Below are 15,073 nucleotides of genomic sequence, written 5' to 3' on the forward strand. Positions count from 1 at the left end.
TGGTCATGCAGCTTTTATTTACTTCATACCTTCTTGGGCATGGGTAGGGTTTTCCTCTCAAATAAGACTATCACATGCTTAGCTAGCCCAGTACATATTGCAGAGGATTCTATGAAGACTTTGCATATAAAATACAAAAATCTGTTACATATACATCCATTAACAACAGTTTGTACATTACAATGAGTGCCAAGGTCAAAGTTAAGTCCCTGTACTTCACAAGCAGCATGGATACATTGTGGCAGCAGCTGGGCCGGCAGAAACTCCCCCAAGGGGCAGACAGTGTTCACACAGTGCAATTGCTACTAGAACAACACGGTCACGTCTTTTTTCTTCTCTTTTTCTTCTTAGTAAATACACAAGGAAAAGATGGCAGGGGGGAAGCCATGGGGGTTTGGTGGCAGTCCGCGTTATTGTGCAGGTAAACTGGATCACAGGCAGACACACCGGCAATTAGAAATTGGACACAAACATTAAAGAAACTGCTGATCTTTTATCACCAAAAAGACAATGTTATACTACTTCCATTGTTTTGACCAACTGCCAGACTTCAGGTACCTCCTTTCCATGTATCGATAGATTTATGAAGATATATCTAGTGTACTTATTCCAGGAATAAGGAATTTAGTAATTAGACTATCTCAATCAGTCGCTTGTATGACAAGTGGCACAATTTTCCTAGGCGAGAATTATAAAAACCTGTTCCAGATAGCTTTGGAAAATGAAGGCAGAAGACAAACACGCACGGGTCCTTCTTCCATTTGTTCACCAGTATCAACACTCCACAGTCACACACTCTGTTCTTCACCCTTTTACATAAATACATACACACACGTACACACGAGCTGCACTGGGAGACCATGATTCAGCATTACTCGTTGTGCAGATGACTTGGCTGGTTAAGATGAAGGCATTAAGTATATAAATTAGAAATGTGCTTAGAAAGCTAAAAGAAATTAATTCACTAGCACTAAGCAATAGGTTCAAGTATCTTAGCACCGCTCTCAGCACCATGGGAAATTCCCAATATTAAATAACAAAATGTTTAAAAGCATAAAATTTGATGAGGCTTTAACATTTCGTATGGGCCTTAACACTGTTTCTGATAACACCTGGCCTCCCCGGCATTCTTGCCTAGGAACAACGTCCCAGGGACTGAAAATGAAAGTCAGAGGGCACTTGGTGGAGAATACTGATCAGGAAAACACTGTAAGGCCATAAGCTTTCTGAAAAACATCCAAAGTTGATTTTCCCTAAAGCAAAAGCCTTCTCAAGTGGCAGTCCACGATAGGTTCCTTAAAACTCACAATGCTACTAAAGCTCACAATTATATTCAGTATCAGCTAAGAACATGTTTCAGAAATAAACACTTAAATTTTCTTTGTAAACCCCTTTCCAAATCAGAAGCAACCCCAGAACACAGCATATACAGCCAAGGTTAGGTACTACCTATGCACTGTTTTTCAAACTGTGAATAGCAACCCATTTATGAGTCAGGAAATAAATTTAGTGAGCATATAAAACAGTAGAGGTGAAGGAGGGATCAAAGTATATCACACATAGTAAGAGTCTGAATTATTTCACAAAATATTTATTTCAATTAACGATTTTATATTCTCTCTCTCTCTCACACACACACACACACACACACACACACACACACACACACACACACAGTCTGTTCTGGGTCAAATGTGAAAAGTTATTTTTACTCTTGGTCACAGTCAAGAAAGTTTGAAATACATTCATTGCTCAATAGAAACCACACAAAAAATAAGCATGAAATTTTAACCCTGGTGTTAATGTCAGTAAAGGGCAATACTGAGTATAAACCAATTTTGTGCTTGGAATCCAAGGTGAGCTAGTGTTCAGTTTACCTTAAACACCTTCATTAAACTTGTTTTTCCCCTTACCCTACATCCTTAGGCAGGGGCATGAGCAGCAGAAGGAAAGGAAGAAACCCTAGCTGTAAATATTTATTTTGAACAGTACCAAGTTATTCCCAGATGGCAAATTAAAATGCTTTCCTTTCTATCCTAAAGTCATACTGTTAGCATAAAAGTGAGTATAAAATTTTAAGGTGCTTTTATGGTTCTGAGATTATAAATGGTCTAAATCAACAGTCATGATTTCGTTGCTGGTTTGGGTTTTACAAAATAAGCAACCATAGACGGACAGAATGATCAATCTTGTCCTAACCTACCTGCATCTGCCTGTGAAAGGAGGACAATCAGCCCTGGCCAGTACGGCTGGGTAGGAGGATCGTCCTGTACACCGAAAGGTCCTGGGTTCAATTCCCAGTCAGGTTACATACCAAGGTTTGGGGTTCAATACTCGGTTAGAATGTGTACAGGAGGCAACCTATTGATGTTTCTCTCTCTCTTCCTTCCTCTCTCTCTCTAAAATCAATAAAAAACATGTCCTCAGGAAAGGATTAAAAAAAAAAAAGACAATCAGAACTATCACATGGAGACCAAATTCTCCCTCTCAACCCAGAAAGAACGATGCTAAACAATTACTTTCTAAAAACCAATCACCTAACAAATGATAACATTCAACTTATGAATTTCAAGAATCCAATGATATCAGTTCAGTTCTTATTTCTCTCGTCAGTCAGGGTTAGCACTGATTGGCAGAAGGTTGTAAAAGAAAATTTCCTGGGCAGGTCATCCAACACCTGGGTTCTGGCCTTAGCACAGGCCTCAGAAAGGAAGCTCTGTCAGCACATAGCCTATTTCTTCAGGTGTAAAGCAAGGGGGTTCAACTAAGTGATTATAGAGCCCCTTCCTGAAATAACTTCATTCAGTTTAAATGCAGTTCTAAGATTGTTTTATCCAGCTTCTCTACAACATTGTTTATCCCTTTAATAACAGCTTTAATCTTCTAATAACTACTTCCATCAGTTTTACCAACAACCACCTCTCAAACATCCATGTTTCATTAAGCTCACTCAGCCCAGATACTTTTAAAACATCAAATAAAATAAAGCTAATAAGGAACAAAATTTAAGGCATTTTTTGTTTTTATTTCAGCCAAGGAATGATGCATGCTACAGATTAATCTTCACTTTTCCCACTTGGTTTTTCAAAGAATACCACCGTTTTCATCACAATGAACATGGCACTTGTTTGTTTCTTCCACTTCCAAATTATTCCAGATTTTCAAGTGTTTTCTTCAGCAATGATGCTTTCTCCTTCAGCTCAGGTCGGCTGTCTGTCTCCATAGTTGCTAAAGATTCAATCAGGAGCGTTCTGCACTCAGATGTCAAACTTTCCCACTGTTTAGACTCTGAATGGAAATAGAAGAAAAAAAAGATTCCTCATAGAACAAGCAAGCACAAAAAAACAAACTAGTCATTCTGCTTTTCCTCCATATATCATATCCCCCAAATAAATGCAAAGCAACCACTTGATAACAACTTAGGATATAATGATCACAGGTTCAACAGTTGTCTCAAAGCCTAATTACTGACAATAACCTGAGAGCATATCAGGGATTCCCATCCTCTGCCCCCAGTATTAGTGGGTTGAAAAGCATCTAGGGATGCTGAAGCAAAGTGATAAGTAGGAAGTATCAAGGCAAAGCACAAAATGACCAAAAGACCATCAACAACATAAAAAGCCTCTTTATAAGATACTAGAGGCCCAATGCATGAAATTCGTGCATGGGGGTGGGGAGGGGTCCCTCAACCAGCCGGCACCCTCTCCAATCCGGGACTATCCCTCTTGCAATCGGGTCCGCTGGCTCCTAACCGCTCACCTGCCTGCCTGCCTGATTGCTCCTAACCACCTCTGCCTGCCGACCTGATCACCCCTAACTGCTCCCCTGCCAGCCTGATCACTCCCTAACTGCTCCCCTGCCAGCCTGATCACCCCCTAATTGCCCTCCCTTGCTGGCCTGATCACCCCCTAATTGCCCTCCCCTACTGGCCTGATCACCCCCTAACTGCCCTCCCCTGCCAGCCTGATCACCCCTAACCACCTCTGCCTCGGCCCCTGCCACAGTGGCTTTGTCCGGAAGGATGTCCGGAAGACGTCAGGTCTAATTAGCATATTACCTTTTTATTAGTATTTTATTAGTAGTATAGATGTTTGTTCAGTTAAAAAAATCTTGAACAAATTTCAAAATTGCACAGTTTCAACAGATGACAATTTATTAATCCTTTCTTTAAGGGGAGCATCAGAGAAACTCAAAGTAAAGATCCTAAGTTTTATTTGTGAGGTTCTGCCACTTTCTAGTGATGTGGTTTTGGCATGTTACCTCACCAGTTAGTCTCATTTTACTCACCTAGAATATATTCATGCATATTTGGCAAACAGTGCAAATTCAGCGATCTGATGAGGAGCCTTGCTCTTTCATTTCCACAAAGAAAAAAGGAATTACAAGGTGTGTAGTGTTACTGAGTCTAAAAAGCCTGTTTTATGGAGCCCTAGGAGAGGTGCTTTATATGCTAAGCAGAAATAAAGAAGTAAAAATTGCAAATATACAGGACCTGGAGAAAACTGCTCCTTCTTCCCCATTCCCTGGGGTTAAAATAATAAAAAAAAGAGAAGGGGAAAAAAGAGGCCTCCTTTTAAAATTAGTAACAGATACACCACTGAAGAAAATGTTTTCTTTTACCACAGCCATTAGAAGAAATCTTCTTGCCCTGACTGGTTTGGCTCAGTGGATAGAGCGTCGGCCTGCGGACTAAAGGGTCCCAGGTTCGATTCCGGTCAAGGGCATGTACCTTGGTTGAGGGCACATCCCCAGTGGCGGGTGTGCAGGAGGCAGCTGATAGATGTTTCTAACTCTCTATCCCTCTCCCTTTCTCTCTGTAAAAAATCAATAAAATATACTTTTTTTTAAAAAGGAGAAATCTTCTTTATAAGAAGGTTAAAAAAAGAAAAACAGGGAAAAATAGGATTAAGAAAATGCTATCAAAGTAGATGACTCGGGTGGATAATTGTTAAAATGCTTTCCCAACTCCACTTTTCAGTGTGTCATTCTGTTTATTTACATGAGGACAGAGAGCTATCCTCTGCACTGTCAACCATGTGCCATGATAACCAAGATTAAATCAGGATTCACACTGGAAACAAAACTATCATTCTAAGATAACTACAGCTTCATAAAATTTAAAGACTTTAATAAAATTTAAGGGTTTTAGCTTTGTCTATCCCACTTAGATGTGCATGTGTGTGTGTGTGTGTGTGTGTGTTAATTTGTAATTTAAAGCATATGCTTATTAAAAACAAAAACAGAAAATAAAACAATTTCTAAAACATATGCCATAAAATATCTGGCTTTCCGGTTTTCCAATCAGAACTATCAGGAACTCACCTTCAAGCTTTTTAAGCAGTAATTCTATCACAGATAAAGCTTCTGTTCTCACAGACGAGTACGTCTTATTTTCTAAGAAAAAAAACACATAATACACGTTACTTGTTTTATATGCCTTTGAAACAAAAGCTCCAAGATTAAGTTAATGTTACTGAAAGATGTTAAGAAATGACAAATTCAGGGAAAGACACACCTTTTCTGAAGTAAGCTTCCTTTCCGGGTTATCTATCATTAAATACTTGAAATGTGCTATGTGCCACATTCCTTACTTTAAAAAAAAAAAGTCAGCCGAATATATCAATCACCACACCAAATGGCAATATTTAAAAGGACCCATTTTAGAAGTGGGAATTCAAAAGACACTACTTAAACACATACTCATCTTCTCATAATACCTAAGAAGGGTCTTTAGGTTGCATGACCTCAAATTAACAAAGAACATTACACAACCAGGGTGAAGACAAAATCAGAGACACCTGCCTGAGACCCTGTAAAGACCAGTTTCTTAACTGCCAGTTCTTTATCCAAAAGCATGCTACCTCCAAGAATTACAACTGAAACATACTTCCTTAGTGTCTACTCTAGATCAGCTGTCGCCAACCTTTCAGACCTCACGGACCACCAGTGGTCGCGGACCACCAGTTGGCGACCACTGCTCTAGATACAGCATCTAGTTCATGGTGAAAGTGTCTACCGAAAAAATTAACACAACCAAACTCACAGCAAGGAAAGCACAAGATGAGCTTATAACATCCTGTTCTGTTACAAAGTACAGAAGGGCCTGTAAGAATGATGGTGGCCTGTCAATAGGACACAGGAGTCAGCTTGAAGGAGCCTCCACTGGCCAAATCTGTGACCATATGAGCAACAAATTAAGAAAAATAATTAATTATTAACCAACTGGGGGAAAAGGAATCGATGAATCAGTATTGATAATAGCGGTAGGGAGAGGGTGGGATCTTGCTTATGAGGATGCCAACTGTCAAAAGGTAAATGTGAGGGAGGCTGGAGTTAGAAAGCCATCTCAGTAAAAACAGGTTCAGGAAGAAGCCTTGACATGTGCTAGGTCTAGAAGGCCTTCTGGAGAGGAGCAGCATGCCTGCATGGCTTCAAGTGTCTTCCCCAGACAGTTGTGAAGAAGAGCAGGTCATCTAAATGGTCTTAAAGTATTTCCCACAGGCTGCTTATTAGACACAAGGGGGGCGTGGGGGGGAAATAATTAGAAGGTAGAGAAAACTGAATATACCTTGACCAGGTAATCAAAATTAACATCGCCAGTGAGGGCAGATGGACACTGTGTGCCTCTTGATGTGAGGCACGTCACTTATGGAGGGAGTATCCCAACTGGGAAGTCATGACCTGCATCTAATCAGGAGGAAACATGAGACAAACACCATGAGAAACCCTCCAATTAAAAAAATACGGGGGGGAGACTTTCTTCAAAATTGTCAATGTCATATAGGGCAGAGAAAAGCTGAGAGAAGTGTTCCAGATTAAAGAAGAATAAGAAGATATAACAACTAAATTCAATAAATGATCCTGGACTGAAATTCTTTAATGGAGGGGAGGGGAGAAATTCTATAAAAAACATTGAGTCAACGGAAAACCTAGAACATGAACAGTAAAGAATTTGATTTTTAAAACTGCATCATTGTTATACTGCCTAAAGTTGGTAATTGTACTGAGCTGATGTAAGAGAATGCACACTGAAAAATTTAGAGGTAACGGGGTGTGAAGTAAACAATATACTTTCAAATGGTTCAAGAAAAATATGTATATAGAAGTAATGATTAAGCAAATGGGGCAAAATGTTAACAGGTAACTTTGGTTAAAAGATATATAGGTATTACATGTACTATTTTTACTTAATGTCTTGACTGGGCCCCTCAGCATGGGACAGGAGGGAAACCGAGACACAGGCTTATGGGAAAGTCACCCCTCTTCATGGCAGCCCAACCTTCCCGCCCCAGGGGTGGTGTCGTCCATGTCTGAGAGCTCAGCCTGGCAAGTCATTGAGCTCAGGTTTCTGTTTGTTTTTGCTAGCTTTTTAAAATTAAATTCATTGGGGTGGCTTTGGTTAACAAAACTATATAGTTTTCAAGTATACAATTCTATAATACACCACCTGTATATTGTATTATATTTACCACCCAAAGTAAAATCTCCTTCAGTCACCATATATTGGACCCCCTTTACTCTTTACTATCCCTCCCCCACACTCCTTTCCCTCTGGTAACCACCATCCTATTGTCTGTGTCTATAAGGGTTTTTGGTGTGCTTATTATTTTTTTTTTTTTGCATTGATTTAGAGGGGGTGGGGGAACATCAATATGTTGTTCCACATATACATTCATTGGCTGATTCTTGCATGTGCCCTGACCAAGGATCAAACCCACAACCTTGGCATATGGAAATGATGCTCTATCTCAGTGGTCAGCAAACTCATTAGTCAACAGAGCGGCAAACTGTGGCTCGCGAGCCGCATGTTTGCCATCCACTGCTCTATCGAAATGACCCATCTGGCTGGGGCTATGAGTTTTTTGCTTGTCTTGTTTGTTCATTAGTTGCTTTCAGTTGTATATCATACAACTCAACAACAAAACAAACAATCCAAAGACACTTCTCCCAAGAAGACATGCAAATGGCCTACAGATATATGAAAATATGCTTAGCTTCATTAACTACATGTCACACCTGTTAGAATGGCTATTATCAACAAGACAAGTAAAATAAGTGTTGGAAAGGTTGTGGAGAAAATGAAACCCTCATTCACTGCTGATGGTACAGCCACTAATGGAGGTTCCTCAAAAAATTAAGAAGAGAATTACCATATGACCCAGCAACCCCTCTTCTGGGTATGTACTTGAAAAATTTGAGAACTTTTATTCGCAAAGATATGTGTATCCTTATGTTCATTGCAACATTATTCATAGTGGTGAATACATGGAAATAATCGAAATGTCCCTCGACAGATGACTGGATAAAGAAGATGTACATATTACAATGGAATACTACTCAGCCATAAGAAAAGATGAAATACTGCCATTTCGACAACATGGATGGATCTTGGAGAATATAATGCTAGCGAAATAAGTCCTACAGAAAAAGTCAAGAACCATGTGATTTCACTCATATGTAGGATATATGTACTATTATTGCAACTTTTCTGTAAGTTTAAAATTATTTCCAAGTAAAAGTTTTTTAAAAATACTTATCACAAGGGTTTTTCTAACCTAGGAGTTAAAATCCTAAATTACAGTTCCAGGTTAACATATTTCAGTCTGGGCATACAGAGTATATTAAATAGGATAGTTCAGTAGTTCCATAAACTTAGTTCCTAGCACAAGGTAGGAAATATTTGAAACTTAGCTCCCTGACCTTTAAAATCAGGACCCCTTATCAATGTCAGTTTATCACACTCACCTAAAGAATATGTGATTGATTTACAAGTTTCAAGAAGAATTTCAGTCAAAGCCTCAGGATCTGCATGTTCTTCTTCCAAAAGCATTAATCTATAAAAATCAGAAGGCAAGACACAAATACCAGTTTTAAGAAATATTCCAAAACCTTTCTGGCACAAATAATTTCTATCTGCATGTACCACTTTATGATGTCATTCTAGCATTTAGTTTAAAAATTTAAAAGAATTTCATTGATTACATATAAAATGCTAAGGGGGAAAAGGACAAAATAAATGAACTATGAAGCAAATTACCCCTGAAAAAAGGCATTCATTGACTGTAGGACTCCTAGCTGCACTTTCCATGTGCTGAGTTTTAGCCGGTCACACATCAATTTGCATATCTCCTGCCGATAACAACCTGGGAAGAAAGACAGAATGGGACAGAGTAGGACAGGGAGTGTGAAGGAGCAAAGGACAGAGCGAGTGAGGGACAGATGGAAGGACAGAGACAGAAACAGAGAGGGACAGAGGGGCAGAGATGGGTGGGAGGTAGGGAGACAGAAAAAAGAGGGGGAGGGAGGAAAAAATAAAACAACAAATGCCTTTAGTTAAAGCCATGAAATTTCAAAAAACAAACAGAACTTCAGGCTGACTTTGTGTCCAAACAAATTTCCCTGATCAGAACTTCCCCCATGAAGGTCCTGTATAACTGTTTATAAATGTTCATTTTCAAAGCAGTATCCTTCTCCAAGGAACTGACACTGAATCTTAACCACACTCCCTTTCCCTGTAGAACACCCTGAATGACAAGAAAGCAGAACTCTGGAGGCGGGAGCTCCTGGGACACGCAAGAGCTTCCACATGTTGTGGGCTTACCAACAGACATCAGCTCTATCCCAAACCAGTCACGCCAACTGCACTTGCAATTACAATCATATAATTAATAGTATACTAACTGATGAAATAGGTGTATAAAACTCAACAAAGTCATTATTTTTAGTTAGATTCACATATGTAAAGAAAGATGGCAGTAAAAATCTATAAGAATTCTGCACTGTAATTGCTGCATAAGAGATTTTAGCTTCTTTTTCTACAATAAAGAAACAGAACTCAGAAATTGTAGATGATACCCTGTGAGTAAGATGTACAAGAAGTCAATGCATAACAGTTCAATTCTCAAAGGCTTGGCCTTCCCCTCAATAACAGGCAAATGAATATACATTTCTATGCCTTACACTAAAATAAACTGCTTTGGGTATGTATCATCTTCTATATATATATAAAAGGCTAAGTGACCGACTGTCAGTCTGTCCGACTGATGTGCACAGGCAATTTAAAAATAAACGTTGACTCGTGCATGCACAATACATGTAAAGCTCTCACTGGTGCCTATCGCACATGTGTTTTAATTTTATAATACTATATTATACATACTATTTTGACATGTAATTTTTTGCAGTAACATAATTACCGCATGAATGTTTCTTCTAATTAATTTCCTTTCAATGTGCACGAATCTGTGCACCGGGCCACTAGTTTTTATATAAATTCCCTACTTTTTATACCTCATTCAAGGAAAAGTCAGTAGCCCTAATGGCGTCAAAAAAAGGAGACTTCCACTGCAGTCCAGAACATAATGCCAAGACATAAGACCATTTATAAATACGTATCTTTTGGAAAATCCTTCCTATACATGGCAAATATATTTTTTAAAGTTCACAAAAAAAATGGCAAGGCTCAGAGACAATCTTAAATCTGATTTCAGACATATCCAATCACAAATAATCAACATACTTCTTTATTAACACTCAAGCATATTAAGGTGTCCAGGGGTAAAACACTGCAGAAACTAACAGAAGGCAAACTTCAAAGGAGCCTAGTTCCCAAGTTCAAGGCCCAGTCAAAAGACTCCTAACTGCAACCTAATCCAACTAAAAAGGTTTACTGTTTGTTCATCTTCTTAACCCTTTGGAAATACATGTCCAATTCTGAAAATCTCTCAAAGAGTTTCAAGGTTCTCAGTGAAACAGAGATTTCACTTGCTTATTAAAGATTTGTTTACTTACAAGGCCATTAATTTCCAAGATGAAGAGACCCCACTAATATATTCTGTGGATTGCTCAGCAAATAGTATCACAAAGAAGAGTAAAAGAATTGTTTTTACAGTCAAACTATCTATATAATATATCGTGGGTGTTAAGGGCTGAATTGCGTTCCCCCAAATTCATAACTAAGTCCTAACCCTAAGAACCTCAGAATGACTGTACTTAAGAGACAGCATCTTTAAAGAGGTCATTAGGGTGGGCCCTAACCTGATGTTGCTGGTGTCCTCATAAGAAGAGATTAGGACGCAGACATAGATGGTTCTTTACAAGCCAAGGAGAGAGGTTTCAGAAGAAACCAACACTGTTGACACCCTGATCTCAAATAGAATTGTGAGAAAATGAATTTCTGTTGGTTAAGCCACCTGTCTGCTGTACTTTGTTATAGCAACCCTAGCAAACTAATACAATAGGATTATGTGCCAATGTAGGAGTAAAATTTGTGTTGGATAACTCTATTAATCAGTCAGAAGGTACAAGAAACAGTAACTTGTCACTCAGAACATCTCTGCTCTCATTAAGTAGCCTCTGGTTACAGCACTTCTTCGAGTGCAGGTTCTGGTGCTTACGCTGAGTCTCCATATTTCGGGGCCAGGCTTTGCCCAGGCTCTCAAAGGCTCCTAGCAGGGATTCCAGCTGCAGCTCCTTTTCCTTCTCATTCTCGTCTTCATTTTTGGTTGTCCGGACTCCAATGCTTTCAGGCGAGTTCTAGGACACAAGAAAGGAAAGAAAGGAAAGAAAGGAAAGAAAGGAAAGAAAGGAAAGAGAGAGAGAGAGAGAGAAAGAGAGAGAGAGAGAGAGAGAGAGAGAGAGAGAGAGAGAAAGAGAGAAAGAGAGAGAGAAAGAAAGAAAGAAAGAAAGAAAGAAAGAAAGAAAGAAAGAAAGAAAGAAAGAAAGAAAGAAAAGCATAATGTAATTTTTTTTCAAAGTTACAGGTTTACTATTAAAACAATCAGGGTACCAAAGTAGGAGATGTTAACCAAGAATTAAATGCTAAATTCTCTAGCCTGAGTTTTCCTATTTCTAAAGAGAATTTGTAACAGGATACTACATCTTCTAATAAATATGGGAAATCGTTTAAAGGAAATCTGAAGCAAAATGGAAAATAAACACTGTATATGTAGTATTTTGAGCACCAAAGAAAAATACTTGCATTAGAATCATGAAATTAAAGATGAAAGAACTTGGTAATGACCTAAATCCAAACTCCTATAATAAGAAGGAAACAGGTTGGGAAGTGACTCATCCAGCTAGCTCGAAATATCATCAATTCAAAATGTAAGTCTTCCAAATCCATTATGTAGGTAATATTATTTAAATAGCCTTTTTACTCAAAGAAAACTACAAATTAGCAGCAACACAAGAAATAAGAATGCTATTTAAACTATTTCATGTTTCACAAAAAATAGTGAAACTATACCCTTATTTCTTTAAAAACAAGTATTTCATTTTCTAAATGAAACTAAAGTCTGTTCTGGATCAAACTCTGTGCCCCCCAGAGGCCATTAACAGTGACATACTGAGCTCCCTATCTTCACTCTAGGATAGCTGGGGTGCTTCTACACAAGCTCAAAGGCAAAGCTTATTTTAACTACAGGGTGGGGCAGAAGTATGTTTACAGCTGTGAGTGCACAAAGCATAGAGGTTATTCTTATATTAGCACTTATTAATTATTGTGTTATTTTCCATATGAACAACTGTAAATCCAGTTCTGCCTCACCCTGTCTGACAGAGACCATTCATTCCAATATCCACTCCTGCAGCCTGGAGTTTCTTGGCTTGCAGGTCGAAACCCCTGCAATAAACTCATCTTTCTGCTTTGTTTTAAAAATAAAGCTAACCAGCCCTGGCTGGTTTGGCTCAGTGGATAGAGTGTCGGCCTGTGGACTGAAGGGTCCCGGGTTCGATTCCAGGCAAGGGCATATGCCTGGGTTGCTGGCTCAGTCCCCAGTGGGGGGCATTCAGGAGGCAGCCAATCAATGATTCTCTCTCATCATTGATGTTTCTCTCTGAAATAAATAAAACTATATTTTAAAAAAATAAATTAAATAAAGCTAACCACTGTCCCCTCCTCCCATGGAGGACTAATGGACACCGAGAATGCATCTGCAGCCAGATTCCAGCTAAGTACTGGCCAACAGGATCGAAGTGAAAATGCCAGGCAGCATTTCCAGGAGCTCTCCTTAAGAAGGCACTGACATGCCTACTCTGATCCTTCATTCTTTCTTCAGCTTTGGCATCACCGTCTGGAATGTAGCTACACCGTGGACCATGAGGGCAATGATTTTCTGCGAATTGCAGCTACACTAATCCTAAAATAAAATATGCAAACAGAACACAGAAAAATCTTTTCTTTTTAATTTCTGAAGTAGAAACCAGACCTGAGAAGATACAGGGTCATTACCTTCTTGATGAGAGGTATGACAATGTCAGAAAACTCCTGGAATCTGTCTTCTTTGGTGGCCTTCAAGACATCCGCTGCACAGCTGATTGCTACAAGTTTGTATTTGGGGTTCTCTTTGCAGCACTCCTTGAGAACTGCTTGGATAATTTCATTTGTGCTGGGCTGATTGGGCACAGGCTTTTCCAGCTCTTCACTACAGGACCCATACAAAAGCATCACAACAGTTAATAAAGGCCGCCACTCTCGGGCTCAGTTTAAGAAATGGCATCTTCACTAACAGAACATTTACCTGCAAGCTGTCACCACACAGGCAATGGCTTTCAGCAGTTCTTCCTAAGGGGTTGAAAAATGAGAATGCTATTAAGCACATATGTGTCATTTACATTCTTCGCACTATGACTACAATTTCATAACTATGTCAACAAAAATTAACCAGAGTCATCTTATCTTTAGGCTCTTACTGTTTAATAAGTACACCCATAGCTGCAGAATAACTGCCTTTCTCTCCATTTCATTAAGCCTAGAGAGCTGACTTGCCCAAGGTCACACAGGCGGCAGTGTGGACCATGGAGTTGGAACTAATCTGCTCTTAGCCCAGCTCTTCCTCTGCGGTGGTGCACTGGCCGCCACTGATGTTTACAGCACCAAGTAGATTGTTTCATGCTGCCACAATCTCATTTTCCCTGCTGAGTGTTCACTGTACCCTACCACCACCCCTGTGTAAAAAATGACTGTTACTAATCCATAGGCCCAGAGATGAGTATCCTCAGGTCGAGGTTTGTACAGCCTGCCTTGCTACTCAATTTCACATATGCCCAATCCTGATCTGTGCATGAGGTCACTGGTTTAAGACTTATCTTAAAAAGCTGAACATGGTAAGTAAAAATCAATCTCCAGCATTACTATGCAGTATTCAGGACACATGGGTTGCACTTTGAAAATCTGGTTCACAAAAACAATCCATCTGATGTCTCACAAAACCAGATTCTAATTTTTGTAAGAAATGAAAGACGAAGTCATCATCCTTTAAGGATACTTCAGGTTTAACAGGGCGTGAGCGGTTCCTTTACCTTTCCTGCCCATGTTCTTCCAGCGAGGCCTTGCAGCAATGCGGTCAGTATCATTCCCAGATATGGAGGTACTAGGGAGCTGGTCTGTTTTGCAATTGATGCCATGGCAATTGCACCCTGGGCTTTCATTTTCCAGGACTGAGACTGTAAAGCCTTCTGGGTAATAGCAATCAACTCCTGCAGGTATAACCGAATGCCACCAAAGGAACCTAGGTTACAAACAGCAAAATTAAAGCAACTTTTAAGTGACCAAAAAAAAAAAAAAAATTACTGCTTTTTCTTTCCTAAGTCTGAAAAAAAAGTCAGTGACAACAGTCTAAAGCAGTGATTCTCAATGGTTACATTATGCCACTCTGTAATAGGGAGAGAAAGCAGGTGGTGTTGTGATATATCGCTACAACTTCATGTACTTGGACTTCATGTACTTGGGTATGCCCATGAGGAATCATGCCAATAGTCCTCATTCCATTGAGATGCATGCATCCAGGTTAAAAAAAAAAAAAAAAAAGGGAGGGTGGTTTGAGAAGCACTACTCTAAATAATGCTCTAAGGTGACATAAACTCACTCTTCACTCTCAATTCAAATAAGTAAAACTACTCTGGTGGGGCAACATTTCTACTCTCACACGGGGGCAGCAATGAGAGAGGAAAGAGTAGAGCTCTGAGCGCCAACCTTGAGAACTCAGCCATTGGGATATAGACTCCAAAGCAAACGGGACACGTGCTATTAAGGTCCTGGGAAAGTAGCTACAGGAGTTTATGAATAAAAAAA

General features: G+C 39.4%; 1 protein-coding gene across 5 annotated transcripts in view; it reads right to left on the reverse strand.

The window, feature by feature from the left end:
* ECPAS (Ecm29 proteasome adaptor and scaffold) overlaps positions 1-15,073 on the reverse strand; it is a 107,522-nt gene continuing 92,449 nt past the window's right edge. For 4 of the 5 annotated variants that reach the window (XM_080667174.1, XM_080667177.1, XM_080667175.1 and 1 more), the window contains 8 exons: positions 14,302-14,510; positions 13,521-13,564; positions 13,232-13,424; positions 11,397-11,535; positions 9,038-9,143; positions 8,746-8,834; positions 5,323-5,394; positions 1-3,288 (listed from right to left, as the gene is read on the reverse strand). In XM_080667174.1, the coding sequence (XP_080523300.1) occupies positions 3,149-3,288; positions 5,323-5,394; positions 8,746-8,834; positions 9,038-9,143; positions 11,397-11,535; positions 13,232-13,424; positions 13,521-13,564; positions 14,302-14,510 (992 nt within the window). In that variant the 3' untranslated portion in view covers positions 1-3,148. Of the gene's footprint in view, positions 3,289-5,322; positions 5,395-6,568; positions 6,688-8,745; positions 8,835-9,037; positions 9,144-11,396; positions 11,536-13,231; positions 13,425-13,520; positions 13,565-14,301; positions 14,511-15,073 lie in introns of those variants that run through there. The other variant, XM_080667176.1, reaches the window with a different exon arrangement.

This window comes from Plecotus auritus (assembly GCF_963455305.1).
Source record: "Plecotus auritus genome assembly, chromosome: 5".
Lineage (NCBI taxonomy): Eukaryota > Metazoa > Chordata > Mammalia > Chiroptera > Vespertilionidae > Plecotus > Plecotus auritus.